Genomic DNA, 18,238 nt, shown 5'->3' with positions numbered 1-18,238 from the left:
GAAACAAAAAATTTTACCTATTTGGCCTCACTCGAAGTTTTGTTTTTCAATCTATCCTTACCGTCATCTCCCGTCTCTGACACCGTTAAGTGGCACATGAAATGACCAAACTACCCTTGAGACATTATGAGAAACCAAATATCATTTATGCAGCCTAACAACATAATTTTGAGCACTTTGAATCCAATTTTCATAACATAAAAATTTGTGTTATAAAAATTGGATTCAAAGTGCTCAAGTATGTTGTCATGTTGTCTGGTGACCTTTGTTTTCTCATAATGTCTCAGGGACAGTTTGGTCATTTTATATGCCACTTAACGGTGTTAGAGATGGGATATGACTGTAAGGCCAGATTGGAAAACGAAACTTCGAGTGAGGTCAAATAGGTAAGAAATTTTATTTCAGAGCCAAAGAAGAAAGACAACTTTAAACTATGACCAAATAATAAACTTTCTTTAGTATTTTTCTCTCACAACAAATCAGTCAACCGTACCTTCAGCCAAGCCAAGCGAACAGAGATATTTGGATCCTTTTTCGCATTAGATTTTGTTCGGTAGACAACTGCAATTAAGCTTTGGTTTCTGGTGTAACATGGACCTCGTTTGTTTTGTGGTGTACGATGGCTCATCTAATTATGGTCACATGAATGAATTACCAAGCATGTTTGGTGACACATCGCCGTTTGGCTCTGCCCTCTCTTGTCAATCATGGGCTGTAGTACTATTTGCTTATCATGATTCATGAGTATTGTAGTCGTTTTTGTGCTGGGCATTGAACTCTCCAGAACTTCTTTAGGGGCAATTAGGGCCAAGCATGCATCCTAAGCCTAGGCGACCAAAAACCACAAGCCTGATGAGAGCGACGCCGGCGCAAGGCAAGGCAGTTTTGCATGGGGGGTTAAAGCAAGCAGGTCTTGATGTTTGGTTGGTGTCCTCAAGACCTGTCTGGCCTAGGCAACAACATCCAACCATTAGGCAAGTGCTAAATTTGAACGCCTGGGATTGTTGTCTAGGCCAGGTAGCCTTTCCAGGTCCAAGCCAAACATGGCCGCCACACGACATGGGTAAGGATCAGGAGTTGCAGTCTTTTGCGATTGAGCTAATCAGCTGTTTGGTTCTAGCGTTGGTAACACAAACGTAAATGATTTAAAGCTGCAAGCCTGTTCGGCTGATATTAAAACTGGCTGATAAGTCGACTGAAGCTGTTTTGTTGTGAAAGAAAAATACTATAGATTCTAGCTGATAAGCCGGCTGATAAGTTCAAATGAACAGGCCTTTACCGGTGGGAGATACGATTGAACTAATTTTCTTTACATTTGCGACGTAAATGATTTAAAGCTGCGGACGTTACCGGTGGGAGATACGAGCGTTACCGCTGGCCCTGTTCGCTTCTCTTATAATCCGTACTTTTCAGCTTCTTTTTTCAGCCGGAACAGTGTTTTAGCTTATTTTTTTCAGCGAAGCGAACGGAGCCGGCACGTGTTAACCAAATATGCATGGTTGGATCCTGAAACCACTAGCTGCTTGATAAGCAGGTGTTAACTCGTTTTTCTCTACTGGATGACTGGCAAGAGCAAAAAATTCTCCGTTTTCCACTGTTTTTATTTTTATTCTCCCTGGTGATTCCTGAAGCTGTCGACGTTGGAACAAAGGTGTTTCTTTGGCCGATCGATAAATGGGACGAGCATATTTTTACTTACAAGCTTTAAATCACTCTCTGGGATATGCCTTTCCACAATTGCTGAGTTTCCGGTCAATTGGGTGGTGTTGACGCGAGGTGCTCCACTAAGGAGAATTTTACTGTGAACCAAATTGATTGAAAAGCGGGAGCTGAGAAGCACAGATGTCCATTTCTGTCAAATATGGATGATATGATATGAAAACAGTTACTACGAAGTCCAATTTGGAAAGTGATGTGATGAGAACACGCCAGTGGTTGCTCTCTTCCTGTAAACTGCGCTTGTACGGTCAAAATATTTGATTTCCTGGTGCATTTTTATCGTCTGAATGCATTGTATATTAGTAGCATTTCACTTTCAACATGTTTTTCCAGCTGCTCTGGTTGTTTATGCCAACGCCATCCAGGTTGGATTTGGGCCGGGTTGTGCGGTTCCTGTGCATCACGTTGTGTGAGCATGGCCTTGACTGTGTGTCAGTGTAAGGATTGACCAGTATGGGGAACACTTTGCAGCAGCAGTAGTTGTAGTGTTGTCAGTACTCAGTAGCATCTGTTTAATAGCTTGCCTGGACAGACAGATGGAAACAGGACGTTGCAATTAGGCCTTGTTTAGATTGCAAATTTTTGCAATCTGGACACTGTAGCACGTTTCGTTTGTATTTGACAAACTTTGTCCGATCATAGACTAACTAGGCTCAAAAGATTCGTCTCGTGATTTACAACCAAACTGTGCAATTAGTTATTTTTTTACCTACATTTAATGCTCCATACATGCGTCCAAAAATTGATGTGATGGAGAGAGTGAAAAAACTACTTTGAGGCAATCTAAACAAGGCCTTACAAGCAATTAACGGTCGCTGGCTAACCACTAACCAAAAGTACAAAGGCAAAATGTGAAAGAAAACGGTGTGAATGAAATGGTCGGTTGGTACGTCAGTGCAGAGAAGTAATGCTTGTACATGACTCGTCCTCGCTTGAAATTCAATTCATATACATATACTGGCATCCCCGGCGCAACGGCAGTCTGACCGTGCACGAGCAAAGCCAGAGCGGGTCAAATCGTACAAGGCGTCCAAAACGGGCCGGTGTGCATGTGCATCCGAGTTCTGACGTTGTAGTAGTCATACTTCTCCTAGGCAATTCCTCTTCCGTTTCTTGGCAAAACTGCTGCTGTTCAGTACTGCACTCATTCTCATCGTTCAGTCTGTTCGGTTGTTGAATCAAAAGTTAGTTCAGAACGCAACTGAAGGCTGGGCGTTCACTAGATCTGAAACTGCAGGGTGCTCTACTGCTCTGGATCCTCTCCTAGATTTCAACGCTGCCTATCTATCTGTCACTGTCAGGCTAATATACCATTACGGGCCAAGACCAAACCAGAAGCTAGTGCCATCCCAAACAGCGCGTGCAAGCGCACGCAGTAGTACTTCGCCATGAATATCTTTGTGTTGTCCTGAAGGCGTGTGATCTCAAACCGTATCAGTGCAAAATCGCATCTTCATTTTTCAGAGACACGCAAGGGACAAGAGCGATTTACCTCGTGATTTTTCAGCACATAGTCCACAACCAACTTGCCCATGGGCAGAGTAAGGGCACAGAGGACCTGAAAATTATCGTAGCAATGGTTGAGCCAAGAACTGCAATTCAAGATCACTATATTTTTTTTACATGGAGCAGTATGATCGGTTGAAAGTAGCTCACAATGCAAGCTGGTGGGAGAGATCTGCATATGCCAAATGCAGCCAAGAGAACGTAAAGTGTGAGAATCCCAATTGACACTATCCGCGATCCTGCTTTAGTGCCAATTCTTACCTGTTGGCAGATTCAGGTACACAAAACCCGTGTTATAATGAAAAAAAAGTTATGGGTGCGAAGTCAAAATTGGTAAAGGAAATTTGAACTTGGTTTTAAGGTAGAAGGAATACCAGTGGAGACATCTTTCCAACGGCAAGGTCTCCATCAATCTACAGAATAAAAAGGGTGTATCTGCTTATAAGAATTTTTCTCAAAAGAAAACAAAGTAGCACTACACTGGACTACTTGGGGAAAAATTATATATTGTCAGCCAGAGTTATACCTGATGGAAATGGCTGCAGAAGAGTATCATAGTAGTTGTCAGCCCAACAAGAATAGATGAAGCTATAGCTGTTTTGGTGAGAGGGAGAAGTGCCGTTCCGCTGGCATATCACAATATTTAAAAAACTATTTAGGTTCAGTTGCAAGTGAAACAATGGTCTTCAATTAAGATGTACAGCAACAATCCATGGTTACCTCGAAATATTTATGCTGCTGTTTGAGAAGTAAAAAGCTGTGGTTGCCAATGGACCAAATGCAGCAAAACACAACGGCTCACCTAGTCCTTGATAACTTAATCGGAATGGAGGACACTGAGGAAATGCACAAAGTCAAAACAATGAAATTAAAGAACGAGAAATATTACTCTAGCTACTTGAACATGACTTATTGCTTAAATACTATTATGTGTACAAGGATTCAAAGTCGATATAAACAGCCAAGTACATATGGTCTAACCAATGATACAGACCATTAAGATATACTACACTAGTTCCTTGAAAAAGGGAGTGAAGATAATACTACCTGGTAAACATAACCACAGAAGATTGCACACATCACCAATAAAATAAATCTGATATCCTTGGCTTCTGCAAAGGCCCAAAATAGCCCTGCAAAGCCGAGGAAAAGGGAAATGTTCGCAGCATTTTGTGTCATTGCTCGACTGCATAATCAGATTACAACATAACATCATGTTTCACTTCTAAAACCAACCATGCCAGTTACAATGTTATTAGTTCTATGAAACAAGAGTGCAATACCTGCCAGTAATGCTGACAACAGATTCTTTCTTGTTCTTATCAGCCCCAGTATCCGAGTCATAAACATCATTGCTGCAGTGAAGTCAAACAAAGGATTTGACTTCTAAAATCTCTGTTCTACGTTTTTTCAACTAAATAATCCACACGATAGGACCCTATTCAATAAACTGACATTACGTTGACAACGATTTTCCATTTTAAAAATCAATTTTACCTGAGATTGAGCCAAGTGATCACGAGGATTGCTGCTGTCAGGAGAACAAAATAGCGCTTGGTAAAGAATAAGCCCGCATGATGATAAGCAGAAGCGCTCCCGACCTGCAACCATACACAAATACGAAATGTGTAAAAAGGGCAAGGCATCCAAAAAATTGCAAAACAAAGTATTTTGTCAAAACAATCCAAATTCTGAAACAACTTCTAGGCATCCAGTTCTGAATTGCAAAAAGAAAAGGGTAAAAAAAAAATTGTGCTCTGGCTGCCAGTACGTCGCATTAACGAGGCCTGGGCTTGCAACAACTCACGGTGAGTGGCACTAGCGCCACGGAGTAGATGGGTAGCTTCGCCGCCCTCCATAGTAGCGTCGCGCGCGACAGCTCACCGGATTCACCAGAAGCGGCTGTAGCCGAGCACCGAGCTCTCTGGACAACTCTTGGCCTTCTCGCGGCGGCAGTGGCAACGCTGCTACGGCGAGGGGAAGGCGCGAGAGGTGAGACGAGGAGAGGCGCGAGGGCAATGCCAGCGAGCGGCATCAGCCGCGGTGGGCGCTAGGAGTGAGAGCCCGGGAGAGTTTAGGCGCGGGGAGCTTTGTCGAGCGCGTGGCGGGCGCCGGCGGCTGGGAGCGGCGAAGGTGCGTTCGCTGGGTCTCCATGGATAAGAGGATAAGGGCACGGTGGGGATCATGCCATCTGTATACCTCCACCCTGGCACATACGTCCGACGTGGACTCGATCACCGCACCATGCCGCGCCGTACCGACCGCTTTGCTGGACGCACAGGAACCTCCTACCGTCCACTGACACTCACGGTTGAAGAGTGTAGACGAAAGCAGAGGGCCTCACGGAGTCAGTTGACGAAACGCTTTAGCAGACGAGTCACGAGAGGGTGTGTTTTGGTAACTATACACGAAGTGGTGGAAGTTGGCAGAAGTAAGTTGAGGTATGAATTTGATTTCCAGTCCCAATTTATTGTTTGGTTTATAAAAGAGAGAGAGACAAAGTTGTAGAGGGACTTTATATCCCTTGTTAGGGGTGATGAGTGAAAAAATTATATGACAAGTCATGATGAATAGTGATGATGTATTTGTCTTTTCACTAAGAGTATATTTTGCACCCAATTACCATCCCTCCCACGAAATTGATTAGTGGGAGTTGGTTCTCTAAATTTCCATTTTCCTTCCAACGAAAATCTGCACTCCTGCAAACAAAAGATTTCTGAACTCCTATTTCCAAACTCACATTCCCTCCTTCCAAATACCCCACCCCACAATCAAACTTAAAGATAAGGAAAGGAAGAGATAAGGGGCAATTTAGTTTTTTGCATCATTTTTTTATTTTCTGTCCATTTTCAACATTTCAATTTGTTTAATCTATGAACCACTAATGTCACACTACAACAAACGCATAAATTGGGTGGGCCCTAGGTCCTTTGGTCTCCCACGATCCCATGAATTAATTTGGGTGGACCCTAGATCCTTTAGGTCTCCCATACGATCCCATGATAGATTGTTGACACGTGTTTAGGCAACCAAATCGTAAGTTCGTTTTGCATGTTGTCCACAGTTCCTGGGCTCCAATCTCCACGCATGTCATCCGATGTCCCCAAACTATTCTAAAGTGTCTCATGTCGTGCATCAATGACGGTGGAGCACATGTGAGGATTTTTGATCCATGGTCTACCCAATTTAATTTTGTACAACTTATAAAGCGGTATATATATAGAAGTATTATATTCATGATTAATCATCATAATTTATGCATACATGATACATGTCCAAATTAAATAATTTGCAAATATCCTAATATACAAGTCAATGCAGAAGTTGTCTATTTTATTGCCACATCACGTGCCCTAAGGCCCAAATCCAATAGCGAACGTTCATTGGACTAAGAACTATGAACATGAGATGTTTAATGAAACTTTAGATCTTAAGGCATACTTAACTAGTAAAATTCGGTGCCCGTCGACTATAGGCGATGCCATGTTTATTGAGTGGTGGCATAATTTGTTGATATCTCTTGTTTTAAAAAAAGAGAGTGTCTAGTTATCTATCGACAGATTTTATCTAGTACATGTTTTTTTATAAATGTGACCCAGTAGACAGTTGTAGCATTAATCCTAAAGCACAATCAAATGTATAGAAATCAGACAAATTTAATACTCAAAAAATCTTTCAACAGACAAATAGCAAGCTCCCCCCAAAAAATAGATTTTGCTCAAGACATACCACCTTCGTTCTAAAAAGAATGTATTCTAGATGCATTCTTAGTTAAAGTGCCTTAAGTTTGAACAAATATATAAGTAAAAGTATTAATATTTATGACATCAAATAAATACATCATGAAAATATGTTTCATGAAGAATTTAATAGTACCTATAGTACGATAAATACTAGTATTATTTATATAAATTTAGTCAAACTTAGACATACCAAATACGACACTGTTATTGAATTGTATCTTTTCTGAAACCGAGGGAGTACTTAACTAGCAAAGTTTCGGTGCTCATCACACATAGGCGATCCCATGTTCATTGAGCGTGGGTGTCACTATCGTTGATTGTTTTTGGCAGGCTCCCTCTATAATCCCTGGCAACAGTTCCAGGTCCACCACAGTTGCATGGAAGTACTTTTTATTATCCGCCACGTGCCATCTAATATTACGGCAAGGGTCGGAGCGACGCTGTAATGATGTGTCGCGTGTGTGTGCAAGTAGAATAGAGGAACGCAATCCCGTGAAATTCTGATCCTTCGAGAAACCTCTTCTGGCCCAAATGGAAACGGGGCCTCGACGGTAGGTGCACGGTCAATTGAGAGGGCGACGCCGATGCCAGTGCCACCACGCCAGTCGATCGTTTATTCGTATGCAATCAGTACGTGCGATGCAATTTTCTGTATGTGCTACGCCTACGCGGAGGCGTACTAATACTAATGGCGTCCAGGCCATGCCTGCCGTGTATCCACCTGCGCCGCACCGACACTGACATGGTGCGGCACCAGCGCCATTTTCACCCATGCGGACCTGTTCTCGCGCAGCTTTGTCTTGTTCAGTTGTTCGCACAGCCGCTCACGCTGGGCACTCATCGAAAACGCCAGGAAAATACCGCCGCGTCGAGACAGCCATACAGGCCCGTGAGTTTCTCGCGGGAACAGGGGGACGCACCGCCTGCCAAGAAGTGGTCCGCTCGGGCGTTTGGCGACGCGCCGCCGCCTGAGGCGTGTCCCGTGTCCCGTGTCCCGTGTCCGTCCAGCTGCTTGAGCCGCGCGGCCTGCGTTCGCGTCTTCGTGGACGCTAAACCGCATGTTTTTGCGGTTGCTGACACCAAGCGATGCCGAGTCGCCGATGTCCGGCAGTGGTCTCTGCGGGACAGCAAATCTTGGCGTTTTGGATGGATGGGCCGTGGGTGCGCCGCCCTTGAAAGCAATACTGGAAGCGGGCCGTTGGACTTGCTGGGCGCTGTAATCCTCCTCCCCTTTCTCCCCTTTCCCCCCTCGTGGAAACCTGACGCATTTCACTTGATTCATTCAAGGTTACGCTGTCCCCTGTGCTCTTTCAAAACCAGAATCTCTTTCGTACCAGTGCTGCATCGGTCAGCATGGGAAAGTGCCAGCTGCTTTTTCCCCTTTTTTCTGAGAAAGTATTCTCTGAATGAAGACTTGTTTAACAAGTAGGAATTGTCAAGACTCAAAAACACCAACAAACGTAAAAACCACAGCGCAGCGTTGAGTCTGAATCATCCATGCAGTCACCGGTTACAGATTTTACACGGCCAAAGGTCTTAGCAATTTTGCTCAAGAAGCCAAAAAAGCCTGAAAGGAAACCAGTGTACCAGTCGCTTTCCCTCTGTTTAGTACCGCCTCGCCAGTCCAACCTCCGCAGCACCAGCTTAAATAGCCGTATTGGCAGCCCACACTCACCTGCATCATGGGCCCGCTTCAGACCCAGACTCCTACTATAACAGACCACCATCTTTTTTGGCTTCCAATTTGTTTCTTTTTTGCCTTTCCCATTATTTTTCTGTCATTGGATTCTTCTGAGCAGATTGTCCGAGCATCAACATTTTATGGATTTTTTTCTCCTACTGAGCTGATAGATCTATCTTTTCTCATATTTATTTTCTCCTAGGACCCGTGCATCACTTTTATCTTTTGCTTTCATTTTTGGATTTTCACCCCTGCCTAGCTGAGCTGATAGACCTGTGCATCACATTTTATCTTTACCGTTTATAGCTCCAGAGATCAAATATGACTGCAAACTAGCAGGTTAGGTGACTGGATTCTTTCTTGGACACGGCAGATTCACAACTGGTATTTGCAGCAGGAATAAAACATATCAATTAGAGAACAAGAGAACCAATACATCAGCACATCCTTCCCTCATGTCACAATTGTGACAAATATCTAAAATACACCAGTGTTCCAACACAATCCCGCCAAAATCCAAGCATTTCAGCAGGGATTTACATCCAAAACACTATTGCGTGAATATTTCGAACACACCCAGCACCAAACGTAGAAGCATCACATGGAACTGCAGCACTTGCTCTTTGGGATTTCCTGTGCCGGACCTGGGACAAGGACCTTCGTCCCTGGCATTGCTGGGGCAGCTCCATTGCTCTTTGGCTCCGACACCATGCTCTTCTTGCTGTGAATTTTGAAGATCTCTGTCAAGACAGTTTGAAAAGCACTCTCTACGTTTGTTGCCTGGAGCGCAGAGGTCTCCAGGAAGAAGAGATTCTCCTTCTCGGCAAACTCCTTGGCATCTTCAGTGCTCACGGCTCGCTGCTCCTCGAGATCACTCTTGTTGCCAACCAGCATTATCACAATGTTCTTGTCAGCATGGGCTCGGAGTTCATCTAGCCAGCGGGGTATATGATCGAAGCTCTGGCGTCTAGTGATGTCATAGACCAGCAAAGCTCCCAGTGCACCTCTGTAATAAGCGCTTGTCACAGCTCTGTACCTGCAGTAGTTGGGTGTAGTCAGCATGAGAGTTCATGAAAAAAAGTGATGTAAAGCAGGCACAAAAGTCACAGCACCTAAAATGACTACTAAAGATGTCATGCTCTAAGGTCATAGATGAATCAGGATCCAATATATGAAATAATTTCCATGGATCAGCACTCCGCTAATCAGAATGCTTGAACACTATAATATCATGAACGAGTCTAAAGCAAGTGATCATTCTAATAAGCAGAGTACTTCGAGAGTGAGAATCATGCACATTATAAGTTTTCTTGTCAAGAGTAAAGAATTTTGGATAGACCTTGGAGAATATAATGATAAGGACAAGTTGATGTTTTTTTTTTGTTCTACTCCTACAAAATTTTTCCACTTCTAGTAAGACTGTAACAGGGCCTGAGCATGTCTTGCAGGCTCAAGCTATTATGGCATATTTGCTGCAAAATAACTAGACGAAGTGACGGAACCATGACATAGTGCACAAGCAAATGGAGTTCAAATTCAACCAACATGGTAGGCCTCCCAATCCCATGATAGAGGTCTCCAACAAACAAATTTTCGTCAAAGGATTTAAATTCTTGCAGAACATTTCATAGTACATCTTGCAGGCCTGTTCATTTGTTGTACCACAGAATCACCAGAAACTTTAAAGGTGTTGTCAATTGTGCATTAAAGAACGTCAGGTATCAGACAGCAGATGAGCAAAGTACAAGGTAAATGTGAACAACAACTCAGAATTCAAATAATACTATTCCCATTTGCTCAAGCTCCCTGTCAAACAACTTTTGTCAATGCAGAACCACCACTACTAACTATAGCACACGTTTACTTCCTCAAATCACGGTTTCTAAAACTACAGAGCAAGTAGAAGCCAACAGAAATGATTGGATTCGTCGTCCTGCCTCAACAGTTAAAGACTAACTGAAGCTTGCGCATGACTTCAGTAATAGCACTGCACCATAATAAGCATAGAGCTGCCAGATCTAATCACCTAGCAGCACATTGTCCTGTGCTGGTAAGGTAGGTGTGAACGCGCAAAAAAGCAAACATTTCACAAGTAGAGATCCACCATTGCGCTCAACGTTTCAGCTACCGCTACAGTCCACAGAGATCTAATGCGCAAGAGGAACGGATCCAGGAGCATGATTCGCGCGCGAGACTAGTGAGTAAAGCAGCTGAGAGGATCGAGAGCAGAGCAGGGAGGCGGACGGATGAACGGGTGCGGTGGCTGCTGGTACCTCTCCTGGCCGGCGGTGTCCCAGATCTGGGCCTTGACGCTCCTGTGGTCGATGGCGAGGGTGCGGGTCTGGAACTCGACGCCGATGGTGGCCTTGGAGTCGAGGCTGAACTCGTTGCGGGCGAAGCGGGCGAGGATCTGCGACTTGCCCACCGCCGAGTCGCCGATCAGCACCACCTTGAAGACGTAGTCCACCTTGTCTCCGGCCCCCGCCATGCCTCGGCGCCGGTGGCGGGCTGGCTAGCTAGTGGCGCTCTCTGCTCCGGCTTCCTTGGCGACTTCACTCGTGCAGTGCAGCGGCTACCTTTTGTTTGTTTGTTTTCCTTTTTCGAGCAAAGCTTTTATTGTTTTTTATTTTTGAGGGGAGCTTCTATTGTTTGGTAGACGGGGTGGAATGGCGACCGTGAAAAGGCCCAAGAAGGCTGCAACCTACAACTACAAATGACCAATCATGGGTATTTGCTGGGCAGCTTGAGGCCCTGTTTTTTTTTTTTTTACCGAGGCCACCACAAAGCTTTTGCGATTTCTTTTTCGGTTCCTCTTTCGGGTAATATAAGCACCAAGCCATTCTAAACCTTAGATCCTCTTTATTTGAGCTTTTGGCCTCCTTTAGACTACTAGCTTTTGGATTTTTCAAAAGCAAAACAACTCTCGTAAGCTAAAAGCCTAGCTTTTGGTTTTCAGCTTTCGGGAGCCTTTTGACCTTTTGAAAGTCCAAGAGTTCCAAGGAAACCCAAACAAACAAGCCCTTAGCTCAGTTGGATACCAGGTGCACCAAGCCATTCTTGAGGATGAAAAAGTGTCTACCAAAATGATTCTTTCATGTAACTTTCGTGGATATAAGACCTTTCTCTTTGTAACTGAACGCAAGCCGACCTTAGCTCAGTTGGTAGAGCGGAGGACTGTAGTCTTTGCAGAACAATCCTTAGGTCGCTGGTTCGAATCCGGCAGGTCGGATTTTTTGTTTTCTTTCTTTTCTTTTTTAATGTCTGCTGCACGGTCACGATTTTTTTTTGTTTGCTGCACGTTAACGTTTTTTTTTCTTTGTTAATGTTTGCTGGGTGTTCACGATTGTTTTTTTAGTTTGCTGCGCGTCCACGATTTTTCTTCGGTTTTTTTTTCTTTGTTACTAGACATATGCCCCTGCGTTGCATCGGGTTAAAAATATTTGAATTCAACCTCAGTAATCGATGTGGATGTGTGAGCTCTGAGGATTTTGTATCGGGCGCGGACACGTGGATTCGGCCATCGTGTGGGAACTGAGCAGGACACAAACGTGTGAGCTCCGAGCAGAGTATGATTCGTATCGGATGTGACCTGAATGAGCAGAGATCAAAATTTGGTATCACCGGGTATATGATAGCCTTAGAGTCCTTTTAGGTGCAGATATGTAGAGAAGAGAAGAGATTGAGAGTAACTGAAAAATAAAATATAGGTTAGTCTAAACAAACGAGGGGAATTATATTTGTCTTGTCAATGCCAAACATAGATTAGTCTAAACAAATTTCATCTCCGGACCTTGCATTTGTTGGTTTCTACAAGATCAAAGGAACGGCTGAGATATTGTTAATATATTGTTGCTCGCATGTAATTTGAAGTTTTAAATAATTAGACATGTTTGGTAGACGAGCGGACTGATTTTGTTGACGTGTCCGAGTCTTTTTAGGTGTCCGTGTTACGTATATTGATTTTGATTCCTCTAAAGCCTTTTTGTTTTGAGTTCGAGCTGTAGAGGCACGCACACCAAACTATTTTGGACGAAAACGTGTGAGCTCAGAGTAGAATATGATTCGTATCGGATGTGACCCACATGAGTAGAGATCAAAATTTGGTATCATCGGATATATGATAGCTTTAGAGTTCTTTTAGGTGCAGATTTGTAGAGAAAAGAAGGGATAGAGAATAACTGAAAAATAAAATATAGGTTAGTCTAAACAAATAAGGGGAACTATATTTGTCTTGTCAATGCCAAATATGAATTTATTCTAAATAAATTTCATCTCCGGATCTTGCATTTGTTGATTTCTACAAGATCAAAGGAACGGCTGAGATATTCTCGCATGTAATTTTGTATTTTAAATAATTAGACATGTTTGGTAGGTGGGGTGGATTGATTTCATTGACATGTCCAAGTCTTTTTAGGTGTCCGTGTTACGAATATTGATTTCGATTCTTCCTAAGCCTTTTTGTTTTGAGTCTGAGTCGTATAGGCACGCACACCAAACTATTTTGGTCGAAAACGCGCGAGCTTCGAGCAGAGTATGTTCATATCAGATGTGACCCGCATGAGCATGGATCAAAATTTGGTATCACCAGGTATATGATAGCTTTAGAGATCCTTTTAGGTGCAGATATGTAGAGAAGAGAAGAGATAGAGAATAACTAAAAAAATAAAATATAGGTTAGTCTAAACAAATGAGGGGAATTATATTTGTCTTGTCAATGCCAAATATAGATTAGTCTAAATAAATTTCATCTCTGGACCTTGCATTTGTTGATTTCTACAAGATCAAAGGAATGACTGAGATATTGTTAATATATTGTTGCTCGCATGTAATTTTGTATTTAAAATAATTAGACATGTTTGGTAGATGAGCGGATTGATTTCGTTGACGTGTCCGAGTCTTTCTAGGTGTCCGTGTTACGTATATTGATTTTGATTCCTACGAAGCCTTTTTGTTTTGAGTCTGAGTCGTATAGGCACGCACACCAAAGACGAAAGCTGTACTTGTTTTTTAAGTAGTAACAGATTAATGTTTGCTGCGCGTTCACGATTTGGTCTTTTCTTTGTTAATTAATGGCCTGTTTGTTTGTCTTATAATTTGTACTTTCTAGCTTGTTTTTTTAGTCGAAATATTATTTTTCTCTCATAACAAATCAGTCGGAACAGTATTTCGACTTATTTTTTTAACGAAGCGAACGGGGCTGAACGTTCACGAGTTCAATTCCAACTCATAATTCTTAGTCTCAGGTTCTTTACCCTTCATCATCAGTCACAGAAAACAAACAAGATCAAGTAATCAAATGGTAGCCGCTAAACAGTTTTTCCATTTGAGACGTACTCCTTCGACGGTAGTACTACTAGAAGCTACAAAGATAAATTGACATCGCTAACTAGCAATAGACGCTGACAAAAAAAGGTTCGGGAAATGCGTCAAACTCGAGCTCATCACAACATTGCAGTTTAAACGCATGGAGTTGTTTCTTCTCCCTCCTCAAGCCGAAGACCGTTTTTTTTATCAGTACGTACGCCACTCGCCACACGTTTTGCCTCATCTCCTTGGCAAGCTCGAGCTCTGGGGCCTGGTCATGGACCTGCTCCTGCTGCCCATGCGGCTGCCGTTGCCGTTGCCGTCCCTGCCCCGTCCCTTCCCCGACGACCCGGGGCTCTGGCTGAGGCGCCGTGTGAGCCGCCTCCGCGAGTTCCAGCCGGCGTTCCCGAGCGCCGCCTGCGCGACGCTGTCCTTGGCCACCTCCCGCGCGCGCTGCGGCTTGACGGCCTGCTTGTTGAGGTACTCGATCCGCGGGAGCAGGCCCGACACGGCCTTGCGGAGCGTGTCGTCGCCGGTGTTTGCCTGCACTGGGTTGCCCAGCAGGTTGATCGCCCGCAGCGAGCCGTAGTTGGCCACGAGCTGGCCCAGGGACTTGGCCGTGGTGATCTTGTTGAAGCTCACGTCCAGGACGGCCAGCTTGAGCAGCCGGTGAAGCCCCTCCACGTCGCTGATCTTGTTCCCGGCCAGGTACAACTCCCTGATCGCCGTGCAGCTCGACAGGCCTGAACGGAGCAAGCAGAGACACACGTTAAATTCGTCTGCTGTACATTCTCGACCCATAATATCACACGTAGTTTAAGGTTGAAGATCACTGTAACTCTGCTAGGATACTACTAGTAGCTATGTGTGCAAGTTTCAGACTTGTCATGTGAAAGGACCGGGAGGGCAGATCCTAACGGGTGCCCAACATAGCTGAGCGCTTGAGCGGCTGAGCCAGAGGTCATAAAGGGACAGTGCAGCGGCTGGACCAGCTGACAGACGTGGCATACAGTCATGCACATAGGAGTGTGTTTCTGGGAACGATCAAGTTGGGAGGGACAGATCCCCTGGAATCCAATCCAAAGGTCTGAACCTGAACTCTGAACAGGCATTGTACCAGACAGGCAGTAACATGGGACGCGCCGAAGCGTGTCACGGGGATAGAAGGCTGAAAGGAAAAGCAGCATTATGCGAGATGTGAGATGTCCGCGTCAGATATCTGAAGCATGTGGCACCCCATTCCTATCTGGCGACATGCGTAATGGCGTTCTGGTTACCAGTAGGTCCAGTACCGCCCAGCACGGCCACACGTCCCGACGGCAGACGCCGCATATGAAATCCTGAGCCTGTTCAGTCACAAGGAGCTAAAACCGCAGGACCCTTTTCCCATGATGTCTAGCACGAACCCTAGCCCTGCAGCGCGGTATGGTATGGACCATTCTACGCACGAGCAGAGGACCTGACGAAGATCTAAATGCCAAACATCCAGGGTGTCACACATTACTGTTGATACACGCATTGAACAATATTCGTGCGGTGCAAATAACTCCAAGCAGGCTAGGCACTGTGTTTTCACCTGACACGTATTCAGGGTACAGGCAGGTAAGGTGGCGTTTAAATGCAAGTAGTAAAGTTTACGATGCCACGTCAGGACAAATTACATAAGTTCTCAATAATCTACGAGACGAATTTATTAAGCCTAACACCACATTATCGAATCATGGACTAATTAGGTTTAAAAAATCCGTCTCGTAAATTAGTCACAATCTGTGTATTTAGTTTCATAATTAGTCTATATTTAATACTCCACGCATGTATCAAACATCCGATGTAATAGAGAATAAACTTTAGAGGGATGGAACAAACAAGGCCTAAAAGTCACGTTGCATTGCCTGGACAAGGACGTGCTTGCTTACCATGCCCGATGCGTGAGATCCGGTTGTAGCTGAGGTTGAGCACCCGCAGCCTCGTCAGCTCCCGCAGCCCCTCGATGATTGCGATCTTGTTCCTCGACACATCCAGCGAGTGCAGGCCTTTGGGCAACGATCCAGCGCTGATTTGAACTGCAAAGCCAAGGACAATTACGAATTCTGAACGAGTCAAGTAACAAAACGAATTTTACTCGTGTTAGTTACTGATAGTACAATCTAAAGATGATGTTGCACGAGTAGAAAAAAATTAGTGTCTGCGATCAGCAATTACCAATCAAGTTTCCAGACAGATTGACGGCCCGGAGGGTCGAGAAGGCCGCGATCGTCGGGACGATGCCGCTCGCGCGCGCAGCCTCGTCCGCCGCGCGCCGCTTCGCCTGCGGCGGATGCCTCTTGCCGCCGGCCGTCGTCGACAGCTCCACGATCTCAGAGCACCGCGGTCGTCGCGGGCGAGAGGCGCCGCCGTGCCCCGTGGCATCGTCCTCGTCGACGGAGTGGAACGAGCCGTCCCCGAGGCTGTTCACCCACGCGCTGACCCGGTCCAGCGGCGAGGCCTCGGCGGAGAACGCGACCCACTGGCTCGGAATGGGGTCCGCCTCCATGGCGACGCCTTTGTTCTTGGCGTCCGCGGTGACCGCGCCCAGCGTGTCGGACGTGTACCCGTCGTGCTGGTGCGCGGCACCGCCTTCTTCTTCTTCTTCTTCTTCTTCTTCTTTCCCCGGAGACGGTGGCAGCGTGGGCATGGTCGCGCTCGCGCCCGGCCGGTGCAGGTTGCGGTGGCTCCAGAGGAACATCTGCCACCATAGTTTCCGGCTCCGGGACGGGAGCACCTGCCTCGACGACCGCTTCTTCAGCATGACGCGATCGGCGGAGTACGAGGTCCTGAAGGACTCCGTCGGGCTCGCGTCCACCGCGCCGCTGCGGGCGGCGGTCGACCTTCCGGGAGGCAGGGTCTTCAGGTCGTTGTAGGAGCGCGACTTCGCCGGCAGGTCGGACCCTGCCGGGACAGACCTCGTCGTCTCGATGTTGGAGCAGGAGCGCATCAGCTTCGGCGATGCCGTTGGCGACATGCAGCCAAGGATGGAGGGCTCGCCGTCGTCCGGCTCGGCGCTCTTGGCATCGTTGCCTGTTCCGTCGCTGCTGTAACCGGAGGAAGAGCCAACGCCGGCGACGAGATCGGCGGCGGATGAGTCCCTCTTAACTGCGGCCTTGTCGCCGTTCTGGCCACTGGCATGGCGTGCCAGCTCGGCGGCTGCGTGAACGACAAACCTACTGTAGCATGCAGACGCAGGAACGCTGCTGTCTCCGCGTCTGCTGACGTCGTCGTCCACAACAGTGTCCGCCATGTCCATGGACTCCACCGGCTTCACCTTGGGGCAATCGTTGCCGCTGGCCTTCTTGGCGTAAGCGCCCTTGTTCTTACCCTGCCATTGATGAACAAGTCCAGCGTCACTAATTAATAAGTAGCTAACTCCGCCAAAATTCAGCGGCGAAAGCCAAGTCTCATTCCGCCACCAACCTTGGATGCCTTCCTCTTGCCGCCGAGCAGACCGAGACCGGAGAAGCAGTTCATCTTGCCCATCCCGGCCGCGCCGTCACACGGCCACGCGCACGGCGCAGGGCAGGCAATTCTTTGATGCCTCAACGAACTTCTGGAAACGTTGCCGAGAGAGTAGGCAGGCGTTTTGTTCCGGGAGAGCGCCCACGTCCGGAGGAGAGAGCCGGAGAGCGGAATGGCACCTGCATGCGCCCGTGCCCGCGCGGTGGTCGATGCGCCGGCGGCCGGCGGCGAAGGCTAGAGCGATCGGTACTACAGCCTCTGCCCTGCATGCGGCGAGAAGGCCAGGATGAGAACACTGGACATGGAACCAGGATCGATCGCAGAGGAGAGAGGGAGAGAGAGGACACAGGGCACTACCTTGAGATTGTAGCAGTGGTTGGCTCTCCCGGCGGGAACTGTGGGAATCAGTCAAGCAGAGGAGATGGGAGATGAGAAGTGTTCGGCTCCGGCGGTGCTAGAAATAGTGTGAGGGCGGAGGGAAGAGGCGAAGAGCGGTGGGGGCGGATCATCGCCACGCTAGTCGTTGCGGGAAACGACACTGCGGCCGCACGGCGGCTTCCGACGTCACCACGCCCCGTCCCACTCGACAGTCGACACAGGCACCATTTTGGATCGCTCGATTCCAAGCGGCGCCGGCCTTCGGCTCGTGCAGCCTTGCTAATCTCTAGCTCGCGGCCCGTTTTGCGTACGTGACGAGCTGATAAACAGCGGATAGCGGTCTCGTAGCAGATTATTATCTGCATAGTAGATTACAGATAACGAATATTATAGCAGACGACGCTAAAGTCTAATA

The 18,238-nt window shown here is 46.5% G+C and overlaps 3 protein-coding genes and 1 non-coding gene across 4 annotated transcripts; 1 reads left to right on the top strand and 3 right to left on the bottom strand.

Moving 5' to 3' along the window:
* Window positions 1–2,419: 2,419 nt before the first annotated feature.
* On the bottom strand, window positions 2,420–5,383 carry LOC136505454 (2-carboxy-1,4-naphthoquinone phytyltransferase, chloroplastic-like). Its single transcript, XM_066500611.1, has 10 exons — window positions 5,033–5,383; window positions 4,723–4,826; window positions 4,509–4,580; window positions 4,273–4,411; window positions 3,946–4,061; window positions 3,752–3,851; window positions 3,600–3,638; window positions 3,376–3,486; window positions 3,212–3,277; window positions 2,420–3,127 (listed from the first exon to the last, which is right to left on the bottom strand). Exons 1-10 carry the CDS (start codon window positions 5,258–5,260, stop codon window positions 3,017–3,019), a joined length of 1,086 nt encoding a protein of 361 aa, XP_066356708.1. The 5' UTR covers window positions 5,261–5,383; the 3' UTR covers window positions 2,420–3,016.
* Window positions 5,384–9,074: 3,691 nt separating this feature from the next.
* Window positions 9,075–11,269, bottom strand: LOC136505446 (ras-related protein Rab11D-like). The gene is made up of 2 exons (XM_066500603.1): window positions 10,923–11,269; window positions 9,075–9,685 (listed from the first exon to the last, which is right to left on the bottom strand). Exons 1-2 carry the CDS (start codon window positions 11,135–11,137, stop codon window positions 9,247–9,249), a joined length of 654 nt encoding a protein of 217 aa, XP_066356700.1. The 5' UTR covers window positions 11,138–11,269; the 3' UTR covers window positions 9,075–9,246.
* A 523-nt stretch (window positions 11,270–11,792) lies between these two features.
* On the top strand, window positions 11,793–11,878 carry TRNAY-GUA (transfer RNA tyrosine (anticodon GUA)). Its single transcript is given in 2 exon segments — window positions 11,793–11,829; window positions 11,843–11,878. It is a non-coding gene; the product is annotated as a tRNA-Tyr (tRNA).
* Window positions 11,879–13,887: 2,009 nt separating this feature from the next.
* On the bottom strand, window positions 13,888–17,936 carry LOC136505436 (uncharacterized). Its single transcript, XM_066500591.1, has 5 exons — window positions 17,803–17,936; window positions 17,404–17,708; window positions 16,156–17,308; window positions 15,870–16,016; window positions 13,888–14,696 (listed from the first exon to the last, which is right to left on the bottom strand). Exons 2-5 carry the CDS (start codon window positions 17,464–17,466, stop codon window positions 14,194–14,196), a joined length of 1,866 nt encoding a protein of 621 aa, XP_066356688.1. The 5' UTR covers window positions 17,467–17,708; window positions 17,803–17,936; the 3' UTR covers window positions 13,888–14,193.
* Window positions 17,937–18,238: the final 302 nt, after the last annotated feature.

Source organism: Miscanthus floridulus, chromosome 1, assembly GCF_019320115.1.
Source record: "Miscanthus floridulus cultivar M001 chromosome 1, ASM1932011v1, whole genome shotgun sequence".
NCBI classification, from domain to species: domain Eukaryota; kingdom Viridiplantae; phylum Streptophyta; class Magnoliopsida; order Poales; family Poaceae; genus Miscanthus; species Miscanthus floridulus.
This window is presented reverse-complemented; position numbering and strand designations above follow the sequence as displayed.